We start from the raw sequence: 27,954 nt of genomic DNA, 5'->3' as shown, positions 1-27,954 counted from the left end.
TCTGGAAATGGCGTAACAAGCATATTTTTAATGTTGAAGTGGATATGCCTTTTAATCCTAGGAAAACCATTTTTACTGTGATTGTTGAGTGGGTTAAAGCCGCTAATGGCTTTGGCGAGAAACCTAATAGAATACATGTCTTTTTGGCTTGGTCGCCTCCTACAATTGACCAACTTAAGCTGAATGTGGATGGTTCTAGAAGGGCTGCCACTAATATTATTGGAGTAGGAGGTGTTATTCGGGACTCCTCAGGTGATTGGATTGCCGATTTTGCTGTGAATTTGGGCCAAGGTCATATCCTGGACGCTGAGGTTTGGGGTCTATATTTTGGTCTAAAACTTGCTGTTGAGAAAGGTATCACTAACCTTGCTATTGAAATGGATGCTGCTATTGTTGTCTCACTTGTTCAACAGATCAATTCATTACAATGCCATCCTCTTGGTGCTTTGGTGCATAGTTGTTGTGATTTCATGAGTCAAATTGGAAATTGTCACCTTGTCGACATTTATGGGGAAAAGAATTGTGTTGCGGATTGTTTGGCAAATTGGAGTTATAATCTGGACTTGGGAATCTGCTTCTTTGATGAGGCTCTTATCTGGGTTAGCTCTCTGTTAGTGGATGACTTGCTTGGTCTTGCAAGGCATCGACTCATGCGCGGTGTTTTGTTATTGTTTTATGGGGGTTTCCCCCTTATTTCACCAAAAATAAATAAATTTTAACTAAAAAATAGAGAGCATGATTGTAGATGCTCTTAAATGCAGGCAAAGCCACTGCCTCCACTGTTGTCGATGTGAAGAGAGAGGAGAGAGAGAGATGAGAGTGAGAGAGCTGGTGAGAAGAGGAAGATGATGCCAACGACGATGGAGGAGGGGATGGGGACCAGGGCCGGCCCGGAGGGGTGGGCGCGAAGGGCGACGGCCATGGGCCTCCGATTTTTGGGGCCTCAAATTTTTATATATTAAGTAGTAATAAAGTAGTAATAAAGTGTTATATTAATTAAAAAAAAACATAAAGAAAACAAATTGAGCCGTTGAATAAACAATCATCATCACGCATGCCTTCTTTATCTTTTGTTGTGCATTATTTTTATCTTTTGTACATCCTCATCTCATCTCATCTGTCTCCCACCCTCATCTGTCTCCCGCATGCCTTCTTTTAACTTTTGTTCTTTTTTCTGCCCAGTGCCTAGCAGCTTCTTTTAAAACATCTCAAATAATTCTCTCCCAAACACCTCTCAACTCTCAAATCCGTCAGCCCTGTTCACAGATCCAAAGCATCAACTTCCTAAGCTCAAATCGAAATTCTCCCTCTATCAAACTTGTTCCTCTTCATCTCTACTATAACATGTCTAAAAATTAGCCCAATCAAAGAAATTTAGACACCTGAAATGCAGTTTTAGTGTAAGTATGTCGTTTGATTTTTTTTTTTATACATATTTGAATTCTTTATACATGTCTTTATACATATTTTTTATATTATTGCAGATGTGAAATATAGATCAATTGAAGTGAAAGCTCTGCAAGATTGAAGCGGTTTAATACAACTTAAGCATAAATCAGGTTGTATTGGTTTTTTTTATTGCTTAAATTTAGTTTTTTTCCTTTGGTGGTTGTGTTTGGTTGCTTCCTGGTTGTGTTTGGTGTGGTGTGTTTATTTTGTTCATTTGTTGTCTGTCACTTTTTAGATTTAAGAGTTGCAGTAACAAAAATGGTTAGGAAACATGAATCTGGAAGTGAAAAAAGAAATAAAATGAGAAAAATAGAAAAAATGATTCAAACTCAAAAAGGAGCTCTTGATAAGTTTTTTAAAACTAGTTCTTCAATTGAAGATCCATCTGATGAATTAGTTAATGAATCACAACAACCAATTAGTCAGGAGGAAGAAATGAGAGAGAATGATACAAATGAAATGAATGTGGTTGGTGATCAATTTGAGAATGAAAATGAAACAAAACAAATAATTCATGCTTTGAATATCTATGATCCAAGAATTTGGGATGACATTGATAACAAAATAAAGGATATTTTAATAGAAAAGGGTCCTGTAAGAGAAAGTAATCTCCAGTTTCCTGTTGATGGCCTCTCTAGGCATTTTTCATATTCTTATTATACAAGAAAGTTATCAAATGGGGAGGGTCAAGATAGAAAATGGCTAGTGTACTCAAAAGATGTGGACAAAGTATATTGTTTTTGTTGTAAGTTATTTAAATCTGTGAAAGTTAGAAGTTTGTTGGCAAATGAAGGGCTTAATGACTGGAAACGTTTAAGTGAGAGGCTTAAACAACATGAAACTAGTACTGAGCATATCAATAACATGAGAACTTGGATTGACATGCAAATTAGATTGAAAAAGAATGAAACAATTGATAAAGAGCTACAAGTGCAAATTAAAAAAGAGAAGGAACATTGGAAATTGGTTTTAGCAAGAATAATTTCTGTTGTGAGATGTCTTGCTAAAAGAAATTTAGCTTTTCGTGGAGAGAATGAGAAAATTTACCAAGATAACAATGGTAACTTTTTGGGGCTACTTGAATTAATTGCAGAATTTGATTTGGTATTGCAAGAGCATTTTAGACGTATTCAAAATAATGAGATTCATTATCACTATCTTAGTCATAAAATTCAAAATGAGTTTATTGGTATGTTAGGCTCCAAGGTTAGAAGTGCTATCATTGAAAAAATCAAAGAGGCAAAATATTTTTCTGTAATACTTGATTGTACTCCAGATGTAAGTAACCATGAGCAAATGACTTTAATAATTCGATGTGTAGATGTGTCAAATGCTCCCATAAAGGTAGAAGAGTATTTTTTAGAATTCTTGAAAGTGGATGATACATCTGGATGTGGGCTTTTTAATGAGTTACAAGCTGTATTAAAGTGTCTTAAACTTGATATTAATAATGTAAGGGGCCAAGGTTATGATAATGGAGCTAACATGAAGGGGAAAAATAATGGTGTGCAAACAAGGTTTCTAAAAATAAATCCTAGGGCATTTTATATGCCATGTGCTTGTCATTCTCTTAATTTAACAGTTTGTGATATGGCAAACTCTTGTGTTAAAGCTGTGTCATTTTTTGGTGTTGTGCAACGTTTGTATACTCTATTTGCTAGTTCTACAAAGAGGTGGAAAATTTTTCAAGATCATGTCCATGGATTAACTCTTAAACCATTGTCAACAACAAGATGGGAAAGTCATATTAATAGTGTTAAAGCCATAATAACCCAAACTGATGATATAAGAGAAGCTCTATTTGAATTGTCTAGGGTTAGTGAAGATGCAAAAACAAAGAGTGAAGCTGAATCTTTAGCTACACATGAACTTGAAAATTTTGAATTTTTGTTGGGCATGAGTATATGGCATAACATTTTGAAAAAAATTGACTTGGTTAGCCAAAAATTGCAATATGGAGATATGCAAATTGATGTTGCAATAAAACATTTGAAGGGGCTGGTCTCTTATTTTGTAGACTATAGGGAAAATGGGTTCACATTGGCCCTACTTTCTGCTAAAGAGATTGCATCAAAGATGGAAATTGACCCTGTATTTCCTGAAAAACGTCAAAGTCGAAGAAAAAAACAATTTGATGAAAATGACCATAAAGAGACATTTCAATCTGCTGAAGAATCTTTCAGGGTTAATTATTTTCTTGTTGTAGTTGATGCTGCAATTTCTTCTTTGAGGAGTAGATTTGAACAATTAGAAATATTTGAAGGCATTTTTGGTTTTTTGTTTGATCCTAAGAATTTATTTCAAATGAATTATATTAGATTGCGTGAATGTTGTAAAAATCTTGAAGCTGCTTTAACACATAATAATGAATATGATATTAATGCTGATGATTTGTTTTCTGAATTGGAAGTGTTACAAATGTATTTACCAAAAGAGACAAAGACAGCCATTGAAGTTCTTGAGTTTGTAAAAGTTGTGGATTGTTTTCCAAATGTCTCCATTGCTTATAGAATTATACTGACTCTGCCAGTAACTGTGGCATCTGCAGAAAGAAGTTTTTCAAAATTAAAATTAATAAAATCTTATTTGCGATCAACTATGTCACAAGAAAGGTTAAATGGATTGGCAATCTTATGTATTGAAAAGAATATGTTGGAAAATATTGATTTTGAAGAGGTTATTGATGATTTTGCTTCTCAAAATGCTAGAAGATCAAGTATTTTTCAATGATTGTTTGTATTTTTAATGTTACTGCTTTTGATTTTTGATTTGTAGATGATGAAGTGGAAGTCAAAGGAGCTTTTTGTGTACAATTGAGCCGCTTGAGAATTAAGCCCTATGGAAGAGCCACTTAAAGAACTTTTGTTTTATTTTGCTGAAATTTTAGAAGCTCTATGACCCTAAATATGATTTTTGTTGTTTATGGATCATTTACTTTTGGTTTTTCTTTTGTTAGTTGAATGAAATTATTCTATTTAAGAAGCTTAGTTGTTTTCTGGGATTTTGCTCCGTATTCATAAAAAGAAAAAGGAAAAGGAATGAGCAAATTAAAAAAAAAAATTATATACTAAGGGCCTCGTTTAATTTTTGACCATGGGCCACCAAAATGTCAGGGCCGGCCCTGATGGGGACGCAAAGGAAGGACGACAGAGAATGGCAGGGTCAATGTCGACGACGATGCCCGTGGCTGTGGTGGGGAAGAGAATGGCTTGACCGTTGGTCTAACCAAATTTTCTTTAAAGTGTTAAGTGGTTGGCATGTGTCGAAAGATAATTGGGTTGGGGATACTTAGGTGGAATGCTTAACTTGACATACCCGTGCCATGCAAGTTTTTCTGCCCTCCATGTCACCTGTCTAATTTCTCCATGTGTCCAATCACTTAACTCCAAATAACACTGTTAACTTGAATTGTTAAAAATAAAAAAAAATAAAAAAAACTAAAAAAATATTAAAGAGACGTTGGTTCCACTTGGGCGGGAACAGATACCAGAGGTAACAGTAGAAATATGCACTAGTTGAAGGACACCTTGTGCAATTCCACTTGAATTCTAAGTAGAAAAAGAGACGTTGGTTCTTAGGACTGCCGGCATCCCTCTCTCTCACTCTCCATATAGTTATTTTGTCCATTCCACGGACGGCAAATTCCAACTATAGAAGTGCATTTAAATTCCAACTCCATTGCACTTCTTTTATCTGTCTCTTTCAGTTTCTGCCAATTTCCTTCATCCCAATCCTAAAAAAATTCAAACCCATTTCCAATTCTCATCTCGAAGCTCCATTTTATATTTCAAATTTCAATCTCTCTGTTTAATCTTCATTACCCATTTCTTTAAATTTCAAATTCTACCTCCCATTGTAGACCCTTTTTGTTTATATCCATTTGTCATGTTTTAGCCTAATCCTTGGTATATATTGGCATCCAAGTAGGCAATGGTGGTGAAGATGATGAGGTGGCCACCATGGCCACAAATTTCCCCCAAGAAATTTGAGGTAGTGATTGTTGTAGGCAGACTTGAGGGATTGGATAAAACTCAATTTGAGGGTGAGAGTTGAGGTTAAATGGAAGGGCCAGAAGGGTAAGGCTTTGGGGTTTTTGAGACGATCTGTGAAGAGGAATTTCACCAAAGAAGGTGGAATTAGAGAAGATGGGGTGGTGGAATTGCAAGAGGAGTTTAGGAGTTTGTGCAGTTTTTCTGGTTATAAAGAGGGTATGTTTTACCCTTGGTAGCTTTCATTTACAGTCTTCAATGTGAGTCTCTCTGCCCTTCAATTCATCTTCTTGTTTTTTTTCTTCTTTTTTTCTGTTTTTTCGGTAGCAGCAGGAAATTTATTTGTAGCTCGGTTGTCTCTTTTTCCTTTTTGAGATTGATCATATTATGATGTTGTAATTGTTTGTTTATACGATTCTTTTGTTTAAGGTTTGTCATTAATCTTTGCCTCATCCATCATGTGATTTCTTGAGAAACAGAGTCGGTGTTTATGGAACTGCGTCATTGAAACTAGCGCAGTATGCTTTGGTGTCTGAGGAGAAGGAACTTGGGCTCAACATTCCTCTTAATGTTCTTGTTGTGGCCTCAGAGTCTAAGCCATCACTTTCTGTATGTGCTGCCTATGTTTAAATTAAACTTCTATGTTCATCCCCTTCTGTCACGTCTCTTTGCCAGGTTAGGTACGTTTTGCCTTTTCTAAATTTGAATAATTTGTCTTATGTTAAGTTCCTTGATAACCGCAGATATCTCTAAGCATATTGGAAATGAGAGCCACTCAAGAACTTTCTGAGACAGTGCCAGGATCATTGCTTTCTGACGAAGCTATTTCCACAGAAAAGGATGAGTTGTCTCCTCTTATAGCAGGACTAAGAAAGGTGAAAATCCTTAGAGATTATGTTTCATTTGGTAAATCAAAGAAGGCATGTGTCGAGGAAGATAGCAGTGATAGCAGGAGTTCTGCTAGAAGTGAGGATGCTGCGTCCAACTATCCATTTGACACAGATTCACTTGATGATGATGCGCGGGAGGAATCAGAGTGGAGGAAGGAGGACTCCAGTGTCAGGCAGTCAATCAGTTATGAAACGCTAGCCTAAGCAAACTTTGCTGGTGGCTTGTTTTACTCTCGGGTTTCTTAGTAGCTCGGACATTGCCGATTCAATTGTTGTTGCTGAAGATTCACTGCCTGCAGAGTAAATGTCCAGAAAACATGGTGAAGTTACAATGGATTATACTGTTGTACGACAAAAAGGTTTTGTTGTTTGACTGTATACAGGTCTTGCCATGGCGACTGCTTTGATTTGATTGGTTGTGACTTGTGAGATGAAACTCAGGCTTATTATCTTCCTCATAATTAAGCAGCGTGTCCACCACATCTTGCTCATCACCATTGGTGTTGTTACTAGCTTTCTCTTCATCTTATGTTCAGTGACAATATCTTCAAGAATCTTGTCAATTTGTTTCTGAATTTTCAGCAATGCAGGCTTTATCCCACTCATGAAACAAAGGAATGTAAGGGAAGGGTACAAATCAGCGATGTTAAAGCGTCCAACAAGAGGTATTAATTCCCCCAACCAATGTGGTAAACTCATGCTGATATTTGCACTTGTTACCAAATGCTGCCCTGGAAATCACTTGTCATGGTGTAAATCTTGTCACTGAGATTTATGCTACGTCCCTCAGATGAGGCAATGAATTCAACCAAATCCCATACCTCCTCTTCCCTTATCGATCTGAATGACCAAACACGGTTGACACTTAAGAGCTCCATCACAGTTATCTTTCGTAGTTGTCTCCAATATTCATTGTAGGGAGAGAACACCATGCTTGAATGATCATAGGTGATTATTTCAACCGCATACACTTCAGGTCACAGCATGATGTGGTAGTTTGACCATGACAAGTGATCTCATTTATCTTTAACACCTCTTTCGCTGCTTCCGGCGATGAAATAACGACAGCACAAGTTTACCCAGTTGTAGTTTCATGACAGGACCATGTTTATTGCACAAGTTGGTCACAGCATGATGTGGTAGAGCACCAATCAACTGGTGCAACTTCCCTATAATGTGCAGCTTGTTTTGGCCCTGCAGGCAACTTGCCTTGGACTTTGGATTTCTTCCAATGTCAGAACGAATATTAAGAAGAGAAGAGAAGCTAAGAAGAGAGTAAAGGATGGCAATTGGAGCAGCTGGGATATTGATCAAGAATCCATTGACAAATTTGTCTTCAAGTTTTTATTGGAAAGAACTCCAACTCTGTTGTGGATGCTAGCTAGATGTGGTTATTGTTCTATATACAGATATAGAATTAGTAAAATACAAACGGCTTTTCAATTATTAGCCTGAAAAAATTAACTCGCTTACTCAACAATTTGGCTTCTGCAACCGATCATCAATTTGATTTCTTAATTAATACCAAATAGGTTTGTACTTTCCTCTTTGGGGAGCACATAAGTTGATACTTTGGACAAGATAAAGGAACAAAATGATTAATTTTAGAGGGATAAGTGGAGGTCTGTACTAAACGAGAAAGACTTCCAGTGCTATCTCCGACCAATAATGCTATGACACGTGTGATAACACTTCCACGTGGTAAAGCATTATTGGCCGGAGATAGCAAAACAGTGCTATCCCCGTTGCAACTAAGTTTTCTCGTACTAAACCAACAAACTGCTGCCTAAGAGAGTTGCAAGTTAAATTCAAAATAAGATTACATCATTCTTTTAGATAGTGTCTCATTTGTTGAAAGGAATATAAGTAGTGGCAATCAAATGCAAATTGTTCTTTCTTCTAGCCGTTATTCCAAAATTCTCAGCCATGTCGAGGGCTTCTAGTTTAGTCCCATTTGGAAGGTTCCAGTTAAAGTGGTACAATAGTTGAGCAAGTCCAAGCTCAACGTTTGAAGTAGCAAATGAGATGCCTGGACAAATCCTCCTACCAGCACCAAATGGAAGCAATTCAAAATTGTTGCCTTTAAAGTCAATGGAAGAACCTTGAAAGCGCTCTGGTTGAAAGCATTCAGGATCAGCCCAAAGTTTTGGATCTCTCCCTATTGCATAGGCATTGATGAGGATTTTGGCCTTGGCTGGTATTGTATATCCACCAATTTCACATCTTTCCGTTGCCTCTCTCTGGATTAAAGTAACCGGAGGGTGCAACCGAAAAGTTTCCTTCATGACTAATTTCAAGTAATGTAGCTTTTGAACATCTTCCTCTTCGATTTTGTTTTTTCCTTCGCATACTTGTCGCACCTCCAATTGCGCTTTCTCCATTACTCTAGGGTTTTTCAGAAGCTCTGACATTGCCCATTCCATTGTTGTTGCTGAAGTCTCACTTCCTGCTGAAAATATATCCTGAAATCATTGTGAAGTTGCAATGAATTATATTCTTGTACAATAATATTAGGTTTTGTTAGTATATATTAAAAAGTAACTTTAGGGCTTTTGTTTTGTTAGAGTTTTATTTGTATTGTTATGGTTTGGTTTTTTCAAGCTTTATCTAATTTTTATTTTTTTGGTTCTGAGTTTGCACTCTTAGTTGGGATGCCGATGAAAGAGTTTCTTCGATCATGCGTGATCGTTAGTGAAAGAGCCTCAGATTGTCTTAATTTGGATGTTAGATCGCTCTGTTGTTGTAATGGGAAAGAGTACCACATATGTCATAGACTAACAAGAGAGTTTGAAACAGTCACGTAGGATCAATGCTAGAGCAAGATAAAATAAAACAGCAAGCTGACACATAAACCTTCGATGCAAAGACCTCCAATACGAGAACACTACAACACAATCCAACTGTCAAAAGTGTCCTGCTATGAAATCATAATCCTTTGCACAGCCACAAGACAGTGAGAACATCTGATAGAGAACACAATACGCCAAGAAGAAAAAAAACAACCACTAAGCACACCATCTCTAGACACCTTGTTCTTGTTTAATAATTTTTAGGCTCATTAGAGCTTGTGTGAGTGTTTAGTATGTTTTAGGCAACTTAGGAGTATAGAAATACAAGAGATATTGGGGGAGGGATTCGAACACAAAAACTCAAATGCACAAATAATTTATATTATCAAATCGAGGTACAAGCCCCCTACCATAGTAAATTGAGCTTAGACCAATAAAATTCATTTTAAATCACTTACAACCCTTTCCTTTAGTTTTCTATTTAAAAAACCCAATTTTTTCAAATAATACCCGATGACTAGGATCCAACTAAGCAAGTTACCTAATATAACTTAAAATTTGATTTATTGTATTTTTTGAATTCCAAAACTACCCCTATTTATGACTTAATGTGTTATGGGGAGGGTGTAACTAATGACACACGTTGAATTTGGAAAGATCTCTAAATGGTTGTAATGGATGTAGGAATTAATTTAGAAACTTATTTTGAAATTAAATATTAAATTCAACATTAACATATTAGTATTCTATTTTACGACTAGTAATCTATTTTTGAATTAATATTATTTTCCTTTTATGAATTACGACTAGTAATCTATTTAACGTATTAGTAATTTAAATTCAATATTAAATTTAGGAATTAATGTTGTTTTCCTATTATGAATTATACGACTAGTAATCTATTTTATTATAGTTTTATGAATAATAGTGTACATTCTCTAAATAATGTACCTTTTTTTCTCTAAATAAAGCACCTATTACTTGTTTTATGAAAAATAATTTGATCATCTTTTTATTGTTTGTTTTATGAAAACAATTTTTTTTAAATGAACCTATTTTTTCTCTCCAAATAATGTACCTATTTTTTTTTTCTCTAATAATGCACCTTGTAAAACAATTTACCTAGTATAATGAACTTATTTTTTCGCTAAATTTTGTATCTATTTTTTTTCTAAATAATGTACCTATTTTTTTCTCTAATAATGTATACCTAGTAAAAATATTTACCTAGTATAATGAACTTATTTTTTTCTTCTAAATAATGTACCTATTTTTAATTTATAAGTGCATAAATTTCAATTATACAACGCACCTATTTTCTATAAATTATTGTGTACCTATATTTAATTTATGAAAAATGTATGGAAATTTCAATTACAAAGTAACTGACCTTTTTTTAAAAAAAAATTTTGTTGGTAAATAATATACCTATATTTTTATACGTATATATTTATATTTATATTTTTCATATGTACATTATTGGATATGTAATTTACATTTTTTGTTTTTGGTTTGCAATTTTAGGGGGCGATATGTTAGAGGGAATGGCAACCAAAAGAAATGGGGTGATTGATATGCTATTAATAGGGAGTTTTAATTACAATTATGGTAGTTAACGAAATCTTTGGAATAAATTATAAATAAAATATGAAGTTTGATGGCAAGGATGTAAAAACGTAGGAATACTATGACCTCTTATATCCTATTGGTCATTTAAGTTTGAAATTGGGTTTTACACATAGATTTATAGAATGATGGGTATATATATCTAGGAAATAGAAATTGTAGAGTGCAGAGATGGTACCATAGTGACGTCTTTGATTTGATCAGTTGTCAAATGAAACTCATGCTTATTGGCCTCCTCATAATTCAGAAGCGTGTCAACCAGATCTTCCTCATCTTCACCAAGCCTACCAAAGCCTTTTCTAGTAGCTTCTCTTTTCATCTTATGCTCCCTCACAATATCTTGAAGAATCGCGTCAATTTTTTTCTGAATTTTCATCAATGCAGGCTTCATCCCACTCATGGAACGAAGAAATGTAAGAGAAGGGTACAAGTCAACGATGTTAAAGCCTGCAGCAAGAAGTATAATTTCCCCAAGCAATAATGTAAACTCATGTTGGTATTTGCACTTGTTACCAAATGCTGCCCTAGAAACCACATCATTTGTCATGGTGTATATCTTGTCACTCAAATTTATGGTATGCCCCTCAGAGGCGGCGATGAACTCAACAAGATTCCACACCTCCTCTTCCCTTATCGATCTGGACGATCGAACACGTTTAGCGCTTAAGAGCTCCATCACAGATATCTTTCGCAGTTGTCTCCAGTACTCATTGTAAGGAGCAAACAAGATGCTTGAATGATCACGTGATATTATTTCAGCTGCATACACTTTCGGCCGTTGAGCGAAGCTGATCTCGCTCGTCTTCAAGACCTCTTTGGCTGCTTCCGGTGATGAAATGATCACGGCAAAAATTTCCCCCAGTTGCAGTTTCATGACAGGACCATGTTTGTTGCACAAGTCAGTGATAGCATGATGTGGTTGGGCACCAATCAACTGGTGCAAGTTCCCTATAATAGGCAGCTGCTTTGGCCCCGGAGGCAACTTGCTCAGGCCTTTGGCTTGAGATTTCTTCCAATATTTGAAAAGCATCAATAAGAAGAAAAGAGAAGCTAAGACGACAAAAAAGGATGGCAATTGAAGCATCTCGGATACGGAAGAATCCATTGACAAATTTGTGCTCAAGTTTTGTTTGGTAAAGAACTGCATTTCTTGTGTGGATGCTTAGATGTGTGCTCATGGTTCTATATACATAGCCATTTGGGATATAAATTAATTACAAGTAGGTAGATTGCAGCTGGTCTTGAGCTCCTAATCCTTGAGGCCCTAATCCTGGAGACTGCAGTAGCCTCCCGAAGTCAAGCCAACCTCATTAATGCAGCCAACCTACAACTGGTCTAGCTAACACTTTCTTCTTTTGCTATAACCAATTTCTCTTCCTCCTTTCTCAACTCCCTCCACCATTATCCACCTCACACCCACCACCACTTAGCAACTATAGCAACTATAGCAATGGAAGGAGATAGTGGCTGCTTTGAAAATGAAGTACAAAAGTGTAAAACCAACCCGTTCTTGTTTCTATGGTTGGACGGCTTTGCTGGTGTTATGTACTTTTACTTATGGTTTTCTTTGGCTTTGGCTTTAGTTGCTATCGCCTGGTGGTTCTGTTTTGTATTTATGCAGGATCGTTTATTCCTATCTTGTTTCGTCCTTTGGCCTTTCTGGGGCTTTTCTAATGAAGTATTTTTCTATAAAATTATTAAATAAATAAATAAAAACCAAGAATTTAGTATCTTTCTATTATGATTGTTATATATATTTTTACTTCACAGTTATTGAAAAATCAGTTCCCCCTACTTTTTGAACTATATTATTCATGTAATAACCGTGAGAACTAGAAAATGAGGATTATGTAACAAGGGCAGAACCCGAAATTTTACAAGGGGTGGGCTAATAAGGTGGGCTAATATTTTGTTAACAACAAAATAAAATAAAAATAAGCCGACCTAAGACCAGCTAAATTGAAACTTTTTGGACTTGAAAGATTTAATTAACACGATTAAAACTAGAAAAATCTGGCTTTCGTGTACCAGACCACTGTAAAAGTGAGCCAGTTGGAATGGGCTAAAATGTCAAAAGACTGAAATTATATGCTGTAAAGGATTATTGAAAAACCCATCTCTTGAAAACCGAAAAATGGATAATTCCCCGGGTTAACCAGGTTTTGATCCACCATACCAGTTTGACTTTCTCTTCAAGCAGGCCACTCATATTTAATGTTGATGGCATATTCATCCTTACAACTAACCCTGTTTATTATGTTTCCTGTTCTGCTAAAAAGTATGAGAAGTTTTACATTCAGTCATCTCATATATATATATATATATATATATATATATATATATATATGTCCGATAACAAAAGAAGAATTAAAGGCCTGTTATAGTATAGCAAAAGAAGAAAGTGTTAACTAGACCAGTTGTAGGTTGGTTGCATTAATGAAGTTGGCTACATTAATGTGGTTGGCTTGACTTTGGGAGGCTACTGCAGTCTCCAGGATTAGGGGCTCAAGGATTAAGAGCTCAAGACCAGCTGCAATCTACCTAATTGTTATTAATATTGAGCTTGGTTAGCAAGCCTGCTTCTTGGTTAGATTTGGTTAGCAATCTACCTACTTGTAATTCAAGAAATTGCTTACAGAAATTGGATATGCACCTACGGCAAAAATGCACTTACATTACAACAAGGCCACAATATCCATTGCACACAATCCAGTTCAACACAATCGCACTAAACATGTTAAAGTGGATCAACATTTCATTAAGCAGAAACTTGAAGCCAAAGAAATTCGGCTCCCATTTGTCAAGTCAGAAGACTAGTTGGCTGATATATTAACAAAGGCAGTTTCTAGCAAAGTATTCCACAACTCATTGGTCAAGTTGGCCATTGGCCATTTCTAAGCACCAACTTGAGGGGTAGTGTTAGCTAGACCAGTTGTAAATTGGCTGCATGAAAGAAGTTGGCTGCATTAATGTGGTTGGCTTGACTTTGGGAGGCTGCTGCAATCTCCAAGATTAGGGGCCCAAGGATTAGGAGCTCAAGACCAGCTGCAATCTACCTACTTGTAATTAATATTGAGCTTGGTTAGCAAGCCTGCTTCTTGTATAAATTCCTGCTGTAAGTGATACAAAGCAATCAAGTTCACAAAATATTGACCGACAACCAAAATAAGCAATTTCAGTTGACTTGGAATTTTTCTTGTTTGTTGCTTTTTCTGGTGGGTTTCATCGGGCACTTGAACCTCCCATTTGCCTCGATAGTGGAGGCCTAATGCTAGCTCCCATATGCCTCGGGTTCACAGAACTTGCACCTCCCATTTGCAAATTAAGAGTTGGTCTTGAAGTCATTGATCTTGCACCCCAATTTGTCTTTGATTCACAGAACTTGAATTTCCAATTTGCATATTAGGAATAGGCCTTGGAGTGGGTATAAGAGGAGTTGGTCTTGAAGAGGCAGCATCATTATCACTTTCATATATTTCTTTATCTTTATCTGATTCATCACCACTGTCTTGAGGATCTCTTACTCTCCTCCTACCATCAATGTCAAAGTCTTCTTCACTATCCTCTTCATCATCAACATTGACAGGTACCTCTATCCTATCTTCATTGTCAATATTATGTCCATACACAGGCACCTCTATTGTTCCCACGTTGTCATTACCCACTTGTTGCCCGAAATTTGTGAAGCTTGATTAAAAATATCATCAAAATATTCATCTGGAACCTCATCAAATGCTTCGACATAAGGAAACTGTGGAGGGCCAGCATCTGAAAAATCAACGCTATGAGATTGAAAATATTGCTTTACTTTATGTGAATCAAAGCATTCAAAGCTATTAAATAACAAATGGCATGCATATTGCTTTACTTTATGCAGATAGAGGACCATTGTGTTTCCTAAAGGCTTTACTATTGGTTCAAACATGTATGGGACCACTCCCAATACACACAATATTTTATAAAATTTTCAACCACCATCTCAAGCAGTAACTGCCAAAGCAACAAAGCAATAACGTTCCAAACCCGAAGTTACAGAACAAAACAAGGCCATTGGAACGAAAAAACAAAAAAACAAGGCCACAAAAGAATGGAATAAACAAAAGACTTGGAACCCACTTATATGCATTGAAAAGTCGAATAAAAGTTATAAAACAATTTCGCACAGAAAATTGAACCTTTAAAGATTTTGAGTTCACCTGAATTATTGAAGCCTCCATTGACTTCACCTCTCTTCTTCACCATCATCGTTGCTTCTTTACGGAAACAACAACCGATTGAAGTTTTGCTAGTCTTTTCGCACCCTCTCGTTGCACTCAATTGAAAACCTAGACAAATTTCACCAAAATTTTAAGAGCCCTAATCCTAATATGCTTCAAAATGGGCAATTTTGCCCGCCCTGGGAAAGAGGTAGAGACGAGCTTTTACATGGGGCTTTGGGCCTACAAAATTCCCCCTCCACGTAAGGGGCATGTGGTTGCTCCGTTAAAGAAATTGACGAAAATTTTAACATGTAAATATGACACTACAGGATCAAAAGTGGTTGAAGTGCCAAACTACAGTGAAAAACAGTGACTTTAAGCCTAAATTAACTACAAACATTTTTTTTTCTTCCAAAAATACAAACATTAATTCAATTATATCAATATTTGGGAGGAGTTAGCTCGTGATTGCTTAGTTCTGAGCAACAACCAAATATTTAGCACTTATTGAAACTGGAAATACAGTGAAGGAATCTATGGTGAAAAAATAATAAGATACCCAGTTGACTTTGTCCTAAAAAATGTTGACTTGGTAAATTTTATAAGTATAATGATCCCATTTCAGAAGTCACCAGTGAGCATATTCTCTTTCAAATGTCAATTTCACCAACAGCTATTACAAATAAATAAATATATCATTCTGAAATTATTTCACTAAAAGACAAAAGAACTCAAATCAAGGGGGCCAAAATAAGTTGTATGCTTCCAGAGCAACACTTCAGCCAAAAAGCTTATGCACTAGAAGAATTTCAAGTACCTAGTAAGAAAAAAGGTAGCACTACGCCAAAGCATAAGTACTGTTTCCCTTGCTATTCTTAGTCCTTCATATTTCAAACTGTAACACTACAAACAATCAATTCAACATGAGTGATGAAAATTTAACATCCAAATTCTTTGGTATATCCATTTTCTTTCAGCTCCAGAGGCATGCATTTTGTGGACAAATGTTTCAGCTCAAAAGTAGTGCAGATATACTGATGTTAGCTCTTAATGCAGAGATTAGAACATCAAGAGATTGAAGATTATAGAAATATGCTTCTTGTTGTCTAAAATTGACCAACAATTAAACATATTTCTTCTATTGCTAGGAAAAGAGGAAAAGCCGCCTCATGTTGGAAAACCTTTTGCCGATGAAAGGAACACTTCACCAAATCTTGCTATGGATGTTAATCAAAGAAAGCAGAGAGGAGCTTCGAAGTATTTATTTGGGTGAATGAGCTTCCAAGAATTTAATAGCAAGAGATTTACAACTCAATGACCATCACTTGGACAGAGTTGTGAAACAAGCTTTACAACTCCCCACATGGGTGCATCATTCTGCAAGAAGCCATGCAACAAGTTAAGTATCGTTGTCATCTAGTTCTATCCTAGTAATACTCAGATTTTATTCCCACATCTTCAAATTTTTTCAAGCGCTCTTGCTATATTTCCTTTCTTTAGATAATTCATTATCACAATATTTAGTAAGTAGGAAATCCTGTCAGCTTTGGCCAAAGACAATGAATCGTTCAGGGTTTGAATGCTGAACAGGTCAACTATCCAAGGACAAAGATCATCTAACAACGCCAAATAGATAAACATACAAGCATAGTAACCTCATTAATCCTTTGGAAACCAAAAATAGTCAAAGCAACCACACAACCTTTCAAGGCATTCAACTCACCAGGTAAACAACGTCAAAGGCTTTGCAGTAGCTATCAAGAGAATTCTCAACATTGTCATTCCTGAAACAGCAGTTAACTTGGTTCAGCAACTAAATCAATTTATGGATCAATCATAACTCTTTGTCTGGCTAGTTTATCAGATTTAAAATAAAACAATTAACTTTAACTTCTTGGGCACTTAATGAACAAATTCAGCTGCCTCTAATTGTTGGTTGCAATGTAACAATATTACAAGTTCTAAAAGTAAAATAGAGGTGGCACTTAGTTTGGCCAAAGTGGCTATCATCCAGCTTACTTTTCCACAGAACTAACGACTGCATTTTGCAGGCAATGCAGAACATAAATAAGATAATAATGGCCCATCATGAAGTCAAATAAAAGAGACAAGGCTAACTACCATCTAGCAGACTAAACAAAACAGAATAATCGAACAAGACAAATAAAAAAACAAAGTAAATTCCCAAGCTAACCGTGAGAACTAGAAAATGAGAATTATGTAACAAGAAGGGCGGAACCCGAAATTTTACAACAGGTGGGCTAATATTTTGTTAACAAAAAAATAAAATAAAAATAAGCCGACCCAAGACCAGCTAAATTGAAACTTTTTGGACTTGAAAGAATTAATTAACACGATTAAAACTAGAAAAATATGGCTTTCGTGTACTAGACCACTGTAAAAGTGAGCCAGTTGGAATGGGCTAAAATGTCAAAAGACTGAAATTATATGCTGTAAAGGATTGTTGAAAAACCCATCTCTTGAAAACCGAAAAATGGATAATCCCCCGGGTTAACCAGGTTTTGATCCACCATACCAGTTTGAATTTCTCTTCAAGCAGGCCACTCATATTTAATGTTGATAGCATATTCATCCTCACAACTAACCCTGTTTATTATGTTTCCTGTTCTGCTAAAAGTCTGAAAAGTTTTACATTCAGTCATCTCATTATATATATTTAAATGTTTAAACTGTACCTGACTGACCACAAAAAAAATCTATTTCAGGCTTTTAATCTTTAATTAAAAATACCATTAAGTAAAGATAAGAAACAAAAGAAAACGAACAAAGAAAAACAAATGCGGAATATAGGATTATTGTGTGAGTGTGCATCTCACATGCCCTGTTTATAATGTGACAAAAGGTGAACAAAATAACATTTGCCCTGTTAATATATTTAACAAAAATGTGACCATGAATAAGTAAAGAATTTGCCCTTTCCCCCTTTTTAAACCATCTAAACTGATTATGGTAGAGTTGCTAAAACATATAAGAAAAACATAGAAAATGGAACTGCTTCTCAATAGCAAGCATATTAAATTTTAGAACAACAAAACATTTGGAAATGAAGCATCCATGCCATGGGAATTTAAAACATGACGCAGTGCAGAAGCAGGATATAGAACATCACAGGACTCCAGTAAAACAGTTCTTAATATTGGGATTACAGAAATCAAAATTTAAAGAATATTTATGACATTCATGTTTAGCTATACACCACTTTGGAAGCAGCGTGAACTCATAAGAGTTGACAATGATGTTTCACAAGTAACTAATTAAATACAGTTTTACTCCAAATTCTTTGCAGATTTAGAACAATATATTCTGAAATGAAGAATATAATGTCAAGAGATATCCATTTTGCATTCTACTTGCTATTGAAGAAGTTTCTTGAAAGATAAGTTAACACGAGTACTGAATTATGAAAAAGTTACTCTTATATTCATAACTCGTCAATTCTATGATATATATTAAGTATGCAGTACAATAAATTATTACTTACAGAAATCCCACGGAAATTCTATTCTCATAGTTCAAGCCATCAGACATTCCCAGGTCACCAATGTGATCACCCAGAAGCAGCACATTTCTTCTCGTCTTGACCGAGGCATTCTCATAAGTAGGCGCATCTATATTATCACCTAATCGATCATGAAGGGGAGCAGCCATATCCAGAGCATGCTCATTTTTATTCAGACTATGAATCGTCTTCCCTGTAAAATCAAGTAAAAAAACATCAGAGTACGAACATATACTACTGCATTGTCAAGAATGGAACTCATAGTAGTAAGGGGCTTCAACCAAACCAAAAGAAATGTTAAGACAAAATTACCATATAAGACTGCACAGGCACCATTAACTTATGAAGTACCCAGCTTTCATTTAATACCGAAATAACTCACCGGAATAAAAACAAAAATTCACCAAATAATTACTTCTATTTGCATACATTACTTTTTTGTGTCGGGGTAAAAATGATAAAGTTATTTAAACAAATGAAAGATAAAAGAAAAGTGGAAATTGTACGTTAGTGCCATTTTCCAATGGCCTTAGAGCCTAGTAGCAATGTAGCATAAGCCAGCCCTCTTCTAAATGCAAGGATGTGTTTCAAGTCCTAGGTTTTGGACCAGCTAAGGTTTGGTGGGTTCAGGAGAGGGGATGCCTACCCATATTGTCAGCCTTGACACTGGACAAAAAAACAAACAAACAAACAAGTTTTAAATAAACACAAAACATATTTTCTTTAGAACAACTTGTTTCTGATATACCATAGTAGGACATTATCTTTATAATTTCTCTTTATAGTGTGAAAACAATTCAGCATTAGTGGATACCTTGAAAAGATACAAGGTGACCGTTATTATTGAATACCATCCGATTTGAGACTATCTTCACATTTTTGAAAAGTCTGTGAATCTTCTGCCTAAGGACCTGTTACAATGAGAAGAAAAGGCATTAATGCACAAGAAAGTTGCGAAATAGACCTAGAAATTTAAAATGGCAAGAAATATGGCCACAAAACTTAACTAACCTCCTCTATGATATCAGCTAGTCCAGCAGAAAATATAAGAATGGGAATGTCTCTTTCCTGCAAAAGTGGGTAGAGGGAAACAGCAATGGTATAGCTTAATGAGAATAAGTTTTTCTCTGTTTTCCACTAAAAAAATGAAAGGAAAAAAATTAGACTGAGTTAGTTTTAGGACGTTGCATCAGAGAACAAATGACGAAGCCAACATAAACTAATTCATTATGAATGAACTCAAACATTAAACAGATCAAAATCTTCAATGGACTCTTTCTATCCTAGGACATAGATGAAATTAAACATTAAACATACATGTAGCCAGTTACTCACATAATTATTGCAGCAAAATTAAACTTACCTCCAAAAACTCAAATAGTTCAACAACACCCTCCCTAAATGCAATTGTGGAGTTAGCGACAGATTGCCTTATTCCATCATAGGTAAGGCCTCCCTCAATTAAGAGACCATGAGTTTTTGTCCACCTGTATCCACGCAATCAGTATTCATGTGATCTGAAATCCAATTATTGGACTAAGGTAACATATTATAGCTCCTTGGACTGAGGTAACATTGTTATAGCTCCATATGAACATGAACTTTCAGGTGAACTAATTCATGCCAGTTAGGTGATCATAATATAAAAAAATAGACTAATAGAGGCTACCCAGAAGCATATAACAACACAAGAATTCATTTTGATTCAATCCCGGGCAGTGTCCTTAAGATTCAACTAAGTAGGCGAAATACCATTCTTCCATAAGCTTAGTTTTCTCTTCAATTGGAATTGTCGGGGAGAATTCTAACGGATGATAATGTTCATATAATTCCTGCCTTTTCTTATCATATTCCGGGTTCTCCTGTTGCAAAAGACCATGACTGCCTACTCTTGTTATCAATGAATATCAAAAATAAAATAAATAAATCTTTCAAACAGATAGTGATAACAAAGAATAAAGTTCAAAGACCACAAAACACTTACTTTGTCCCCGACAACCATTGACCCGGTACTTTGTTAGTGTGCCATCAAAATCTGCTATTACCTGACATGAAAACTACATAAACAAAATTCCCTCTAGAAACAATAATGGAATCTGCACATTCAAAAAAAAATTCAATGGAAGAAAACTGCTCTCAATTATCTTACTTTGTTGCTATTTAAAACACAACACACAAAATTTGAGCACAAATTTCCAACCTAAAAAACCCAAAAAACTTTAAATAAGAAAAATAATGAATCTTTTTCTGATCGAAGAAAAATAAAGAATTGGGTATCAAACATAATCTTCATAAGAATTGAAAAAGAAAAAAACAAAGGGAATGTAGGTGGGCAACCTGGAGTTTGGCGGGACCGGCATTACAAATAGCAGCCATTTTTTTAACCAAGAGCTCAGAGTCACCCACAACCTCCTCACAAGAAGCATGGCTTTCCATGTGGGTCTGGTTTCTGAATCTACCGCTACAAAACCAAGCCCTGCAAACAAAACGCAGAACCCAAAACTGTATAAATAAGCATATAAACAAACACGCAGAGGCCAAGAGATTTGGAATGCGAGGAACCTGGAAATTAAGTGGGGTGGAATGGATCGATGGGTGCGTATGGTGGTGCCGAGGAGGATGCCGTGGAGACGATGACTCATTTGAGAGTGTGTGTTTATATATCAGATTCTTGATCACACACTTATCACTGTTTCTGTTTCTGTTTCTGTTTCTGGATGAGCAGTAAATGATATTTTCTAACAGTGCTGCTATTTTCACTCATTTGTACTATTTTTCTACTCATTATATTTTCAAAATTTTAAAGATAAATTTACCCATTTGTGAAAAGACTTCAACGAATTTGGAGAAAAAGATTAAAAACCAAAACAATCATCTCAAACTTAAAATTAAAAAAAAGTTAAAAAAATCCAAAGCACAAATATCAAACGTCAAATTTCTCGCTTCCATCCTCCATTTTGTTTTTTGTTTTTTTGTCTTGGTCAGAGCCTTCAGCTTGTAACTATGGGCAATTCTTCAAATTTCCTATCTCATATTATTGCACCTTCTCTACCATCCTCTATTCCAAGATTTGATTTTGGGGTGTATTCAATCCATACTTATAATGACTTTTTTTAGGTGAGTGATTTTCATAGAGTTATAGATTTTGAATGACTATTATAGAGTTTATAAAGGTAAGTGACAAACTTGTAATGACTTTTATCATAGAGTTATAGATTTTTCTTGAGAAAATGATTATTCCGAAAAACCATTTTTCATACTTAGCCAATACTTAGCCTTGCTTGTAGGACATACACCAGCTCTACATAGTTCACTCTGGCAATTTTGGAGCGGAAGTTACTCATTATAACCCGTTTAATAAAGTGGGTCGAAGGGACCTAAGGTTTTTTTTAGTTTGTGAAATTTTGATTTTTTTTCTTTCTATTGGGGTTAATGGGGGGAAAAGCTTTAAAGATATTTGCTAAATCGCTACTCTTTGTCTATCTCTTGCAATTTTTCTTGCTCAAAATGTATTTGGCTATCCTTTTGTTGAGGACAATTATGATTGCAATCAATAAGCAATATAATTCTTGACATATGTGATATATATATATATATATATATATATATATATATATATATATATATTATTTTTCATATGTATTGTGAGTTCGAATTTTTGATTCTTTATAATTTGTAAGAGGCCCCCACACACATGAAATCCTGGCTTCGCCGCTGATAGTAGGACATTATCTTTATAATTTCTCTTTATAGTGTGAAAACAATTCAGCATTAGTGGATACCTTGAAAAGATACCGTTATTATCGAATACCATCCGATTTGAGACTATCTTCACATTTTTGAAAAGTCTGTGAATCTTGTGCCAGTTAGGCCAGTTAGGTTATCATAATATAAAATAGACTAATGGAGGCTACCCAGAAGCATATAACAACACAAGAATTCATTTTGATTCAATCCCGGGCAATGTCCTTAAGTTTCAATTAAGTAGGCGAAATACCATTCTTCCATAAGCTTAATTAGTTTTCTCTTCAATTGGAATTGTCGGGGAGAATTCTAACGGATGATAATGTTCATATAATTCCTGCCTTTTCTTATCGTATTCCGGATTCTCAATGAATATCAAAAATAAAATAAATAAATCTTTCAAACTGATAGTGATAATAAAGAGTAAAGTTCGAAGACCACAAAACACTTACTTTGTCCCCGACAACCATTGACCTGGTACTTTGTTAGTGTGGCATCAAAATCTCTGCTATTACCTGACATGAAATTACATAAACAAAATTCCCTCTAGAAACAATAATGGAATCTGCACATTCAAGAATCTGATATATAAACACTCTCAAATGAGCAGATTCCATTAACACACTCTGCCCATTTAATAAATGTGTCATGCACGAGTTGACACGTTAAGTTCTCAAGCGGGTTTCAGGTCGTGTCGGGTTAACCCGTTAAGTGGTAGCAACTAAAAGACATTAAAAAAAAAATTAGAAAAATGAAGAATAAACAAATAAACGGGTTAGTGGGTTGGCGGGTTATATGGGTATTTTAGCGGGTTGGCAGGTTACATATGTATTTTAGCGGGTTGACGGGTTGATCTGAAACCCACCCGTTTATTAAACGGGTCATGGCGGGTTGACCCTAAAATAACCTAAATTTTAATCGTGTGGGTTGAACCCGCTAAATTCTCGTGCGAGTTTCGAGTCGTGTAATGGGTTGCCCGAAATTACCACTCCTAGGTAAATACACTGAATAACACTTTTTTTTTCTTTCTTTTTTTCTTTTTTGCTGAACCATAGGGAGATGTTTCATTAATAAAAATCACCATGAAGGCTTGTCTGTAAAATGGGTCGGGCTTTGGGGTTAGCTCAGGACCTACCCAATTACAGGCTTTTTTTGGCCTGTAAAATGATAATTAATGTTATATTTAATGGGTCATTATATTCTTTTAAATCTTCTAATTAAATACAAAGTATAATTAATATTAGTTTAATTTATAAAAATATTATTTATTAATTTAAATATTGGGTCGAGCCAGGCTGGATCATTCATGGGCTTAGAAATAATGGCCCTAGTCCTGCCCTTTACACAACGACCCAGGCTAAGCCCACCTATCGACCCATAACACAAGGCTAGGTCGCCCCATAACCCAAAAAATAAGACCAAATTCAGGTTTGGGCCATTTTTATAGGCCTAGTTACAATAGCCATTAAAAGCACAAAAAGGCTCTGACGGGCACCAGTCATAAGGACCATAATACTTCCAATGGTTTACAAAAGGTAAACTTATTTGATACTCCCCCAACAACGACCTAAGGGTTACCAAGTTGGCCCAAAATCAGTACCAACCACAAGGATTGGAAAAACCTTTTTGGTCACGTTGATCTCAAGTTATACTATTATGACTCATTGGCCATTTTTCGGAACCAGAATACCCCTCAACTTTGGGCCATCCGGATCAGGTGAGAACGCTTATGTGAGAACATTATATAAGAATAAATCGCAGCCATTGAAATGCATCTGAACGGTTGAAGAGAAAAAGCGAGCTTACAGTGCATTAGGGTAGGCTGCAGTTTCCCCTTAGCAGAGGTGTCAGGTCGCGCCTGGTTCGAAAAAATCGTGCCTTTCTTATTCCTGATAGTGGCACCTTTCTTGTCAATGGAGTTATGAATGAACCCTAGTCATAACACCCAAATACCTACCAGACATCAAGTTCTCTATTCCTCATCTCTTCTCACAGAAACTCCTTCGTGTACTGTTTCTTTTTTACTTGCTCTTCTGTTGTGGCAGAACCTCCGTGATCGAGTAATTCTCATCTAAACGTCTGAATCGGTACGTTTCTGTCGAATTTCCTCCCTCTCTTTGATATTAAAGTTTGCATGTTATACTGCATTCACTTAATTGAAATTGGTTTAGGACTTTAGGGAGGATTTGAGGGCTTTGATTTTCTGGGTAAGAGTAGTTTGTCTTTGTACGGAGTGTTTGCAAAAATATAAATTGGCCTGAGTAATTTGTGTTGTGTGTTGTACTTCGTATTTTTGTTTGCATTCTGGTTGTTTGTTGTGTTTTCGTAAAATTCGAGGAATCTTCATATGTTCCTCATTGTAATCCTGCTTTGGCCATGTAGTGGTGTGAGTGTTGGGCATAATTTTAGGGATTTAATAGGGCTTGGCAAACAAATAATAATAAGTACCAGTAGAAGTAGAACGCATAAGAGAAAATTGAATCTTAACTCTGAATATGAGATGATTTGGGATGCATAAGGAGCAATGCATCTTGTAGTAGGTATCAATTCTGTATCTGAATTTGTTGAAATTAGTGTTTGTAGGTGAAATTATGTATCTTAATGTGTTGAAAATAGTGTATCAGTTTTGTAACTTGATATGTTGAAGATTGTGTTAGTAGGTATCAATTATGTAATGTGTTGAAAATAGTGTTTGTAGGTTTAAAAATGTGTAGATAATATTGTGAGTAGGTATCACTTATGTATGTTAATGTGGTCATAATATTGTCAGCACGTATCAGTTCTGTTTCTTAAGCAAAAGGTGTCTTTTGCAGGTATAAAATGGATTCTGGGTTTGAGCTTTGTTTCTCGGAGTCAGAGGTCTATTCTGCGCGGGTGAATAATCTGTGTGTGGCGCAAACAGTCCTGTGTAATTTTGGGGCGCATTTCAGTGAGTCGCTTATGGAAAGATTTAGAGAGAGCTGTTTTGGGCACCTGTTGGGACTCCATAAAATTGCATTTAGTGGTCAAATTGTGCATGGTCTGGCACTCTGGCGAGTCGGAGGACTTGGTGTGAAGGACATGATGGGCCTTAGTTATGCAATAGGGTCCAACGTTGCTCAATTCAGTGTAAAGGATTTTTGTTTGATAAGTGGTCTAAAATGTGGAAGCGAGCCTGACATAACGTCTGCCGGGGAAGATCATAAGCGATTTATGAAAGCGCATTTTACCAACAGGAGTCACATTACTGGCCAAGACTTAGAAAATGTATTCCTAAAGTCCAAAAGAGGAAGCGATGACTCGTTCAAATTGGGATTGCTGTATTTTGTGGAGTCTGTGATAATGGGTAGACCCCAAAATGTAAAGATAAATGAGGACTACTTACATTTGGTTCATAAAATGGATGAATTCAACAAATATCCGTGGGGATCTATATCGTTTGAGTGTTTGCAAGATTCTCTGTTGTTTGTTCCCGGGAAGAAAGAGAGAGATGAAGACAAGGTTGGGCAGGGGAAAAGGAGAGAAAAAGCGAAAAAAAAGGCGGTGCGGAGTTTAGTGAGAAAAGGGAAGAAAAACGTGGAGGATGAGAAGCCTAAAAGAATTAACAGACCTGCATGGAATATAAAGGGATTGAGCTATGCTTTCCAGGTATGATTTAGTTCAAAATTAGTGTTTGTAAAATTTAAGTTCGTAACTAAGTACTGACTTTGATAATCTATTTGTTGTAGATTTGGGCGTATGAATTAATTGCTGAATTGGGAATTCCCCCCCTTAGATATTGTAGGCGGATCGAGGAAACTGCATCAGTCCCTCGAATTTGCCGGTGGGAATCTGCAGATAAAGTGCCTGAGTTTAGAAAGCTGAACGCTTATATATTTCAAAGCAAACATATGTGTAGTTAATAATTGATTTCAATAGTATGTTGGTTTCATGAGGAAAGCTGTTTACTATTGTATATGACCTGTTAACTATATATACTTGACAGCCTGTTATACTGCGGCTCTTATGACCACGTGAATTGGAGATGAGGCAACCATATTGGAGTTGGGGATCAGTTGTTCCTGAATGTGATGCACCTAGTGCAGGCCCGCGGGTATATAAGGACCTTGATGAATTAAACTCTGTTGTGCAGCAGTTGAGGAATGAGGTTGCACTATTGCATCGTGAGAAGGGTGAGCTGGAGGAGAGAGTTTTACGCTTGGAAAAGTGTACCAGTCATGCAGACGCCAGGAAGAGTGAGGATGATGGAGAGGAGAGACTTAAGACTGAGGATGCTGGAGAGGAGAGACATAAGACTGAGGATGCTGGAGAGGAGAGACATGAGACTGAGGATGCTGGAGAGGAGAGTGATAAAACCGAGGAAGGTGGAGTAGCCGAATCGAGAGAGGAGTGTGTACAAAATGCGAAAGAAGAGGTGCAATATACAACCCCGGATATAAATTGGGATGATCCAGATGTGGTGTGTGTCACCCTTGTTAAATTCCTTACGAATCCTCCTCGAAAGATTGACATGTCCACTGCAGAGGGTGAATGTGGCGAAGATGTTATAGTTGGGGTGGGGCGAAAGAGGGGTCGGGGAAGGAGTCAGACGGTTGGTCCTGTGACGAAGAGGCCAAGGGCAGTGATAAGGGAAACTCCATGGCAAGGTCGGGAGATTCCCAATATTTCGAAGGACCCAATTGCTGACCCCCTAAGGCCTGTTCCTTGTGATTCCCTTCTGGAGGTGGAAAAATTCTACTGGGAATAAGGACAAGAAGTAAAGTAAGTTCCCTTTGCCCGTCCTTAGTGAAATGTAAATGGTTTATTATGATTACCTATTGAGTCACTGGTGAAACGGAATTGATAATAACAATGATTGACAAATATAGTTCACATGTGCGGTTATGTGGAGACAAAGCTATGGAAGGTTCGCATAACTTCTTTGTTCGGTTGCTGACCAAGGACGGTTGGTTGGATAACTCGGTAAGCATTGATTGATTTGAGATTTTGTCGATAAGCCCTTGCTATATAGTAATTGATTGATTTAATAATGGAAACAACCCTTTTATGTAGAACATTGACATGGCCTTGCATTTGCTACGGGAGCGGCACAACAGGTCTGGCAAGTGGGCGGGTTCTGACTGGACGATACTGGACACCACTTTTCAGGTCTGTATTATTTCATAAGCATTGTTTGTTTTGAAATTCCGTATCCGTTATGATGCATAACTCGTGTGCCACTATGCAGAAATGTGCTGCCTTAGATTACACACAAACGAAGTCGTATATTGGAAAGGACGAGAGGCAGCACAGCAACGGTCTAGTGGGAATGGTGAAGGGCGAAGGGCATAAGTTGGCTAAATCATGTGGGTCTGTGAATCAAGTTTTTTTGCCCTTCAACCTACAAAGGCAGAAGCACTGGATCTTACTTGTTATCGATTTAAAAGAGTGTGAGATAAGGGCATATGATTCAAAAGTAGATCTGTGCAGAACTCAAGCCATCCAACGGGCTGTGCAGCCGGTGTCCAAAATACTGCCCCGGTGGTTACACGAAGCTGGATAAATTGGCGATGGTCTACTTCTTAAAAGTGAGTGGCCAGTTAGTCGCGTTTTGGATGCACCCCAACAAGTAGGCGGGTGAGTCATATTCGACCTAAACACATTGTGTTATGAAAGTGCGCTTTTGTTGTACAATGAATGACAGCTGCTTCGCTATGTTTCAGGGGCGACTGTGGGATGTACATTTTCAAATACTGCGAGTTTCTGACCTCCAATGTAGAACTAGCCAAT

The 27,954-nt window shown here is 36.4% G+C and overlaps 3 protein-coding genes across 4 annotated transcripts; 1 reads left to right on the top strand and 2 right to left on the bottom strand.

Moving 5' to 3' along the window:
• The first annotated feature begins 902 nt into the window (after positions 1–902).
• Positions 903–4,431, top strand: LOC148296612 (uncharacterized). The gene is made up of 2 exons (XM_088249550.1): positions 903–1,400; positions 1,485–4,431. Exon 2 carries the CDS (start codon positions 1,708–1,710, stop codon positions 4,177–4,179), a length of 2,472 nt encoding a protein of 823 aa, XP_088105676.1. The 5' UTR covers positions 903–1,400; positions 1,485–1,707; the 3' UTR covers positions 4,180–4,431.
• A 3,468-nt stretch (positions 4,432–7,899) lies between these two features.
• On the bottom strand, positions 7,900–11,910 carry LOC110752024 (melianol synthase CYP71BQ4-like). Its single transcript, XM_021952600.2, has 2 exons — positions 10,922–11,910; positions 7,900–8,790 (listed from the first exon to the last, which is right to left on the bottom strand). The coding sequence occupies exons 1-2, from the start codon at positions 11,888–11,890 to the stop codon at positions 8,173–8,175; spliced, it is 1,587 nt and encodes a 528-aa protein (XP_021808292.2). The 5' UTR covers positions 11,891–11,910; the 3' UTR covers positions 7,900–8,172.
• A 3,708-nt stretch (positions 11,911–15,618) lies between these two features.
• LOC110752027 (uncharacterized) lies at positions 15,619–21,179 on the bottom strand. 2 transcript variants are annotated; one of them, XM_088247897.1, is made up of 11 exons: positions 21,025–21,179; positions 20,800–20,938; positions 20,612–20,662; positions 20,447–20,507; positions 20,215–20,347; positions 19,826–19,949; positions 19,474–19,530; positions 19,277–19,373; positions 18,445–18,655; positions 16,666–16,726; positions 15,619–16,319 (listed from the first exon to the last, which is right to left on the bottom strand). In XM_088247897.1, exons 1-11 carry the CDS (start codon positions 21,102–21,104, stop codon positions 16,254–16,256), a joined length of 1,080 nt encoding a protein of 359 aa, XP_088104023.1. In that variant the 5' UTR covers positions 21,105–21,179; the 3' UTR covers positions 15,619–16,253. The 2 variants fall into 2 exon arrangements, with proteins under 2 accessions (XP_088104023.1, XP_021808297.1); XM_021952605.2 differs by lacking the exon at positions 20,612–20,662.
• Positions 21,180–27,954: the final 6,775 nt, after the last annotated feature.

Source organism: Prunus avium, chromosome 2 (genome assembly GCF_965620075.1).
Source record: "Prunus avium chromosome 2, drPruAviu1.hap1.1, whole genome shotgun sequence".
Classification (NCBI taxonomy): Eukaryota; Viridiplantae; Streptophyta; class Magnoliopsida; order Rosales; family Rosaceae; genus Prunus; species Prunus avium.
Note: the sequence above shows the minus strand (reverse complement) of the source record. Positions and strands in the feature narration are given on the sequence as shown.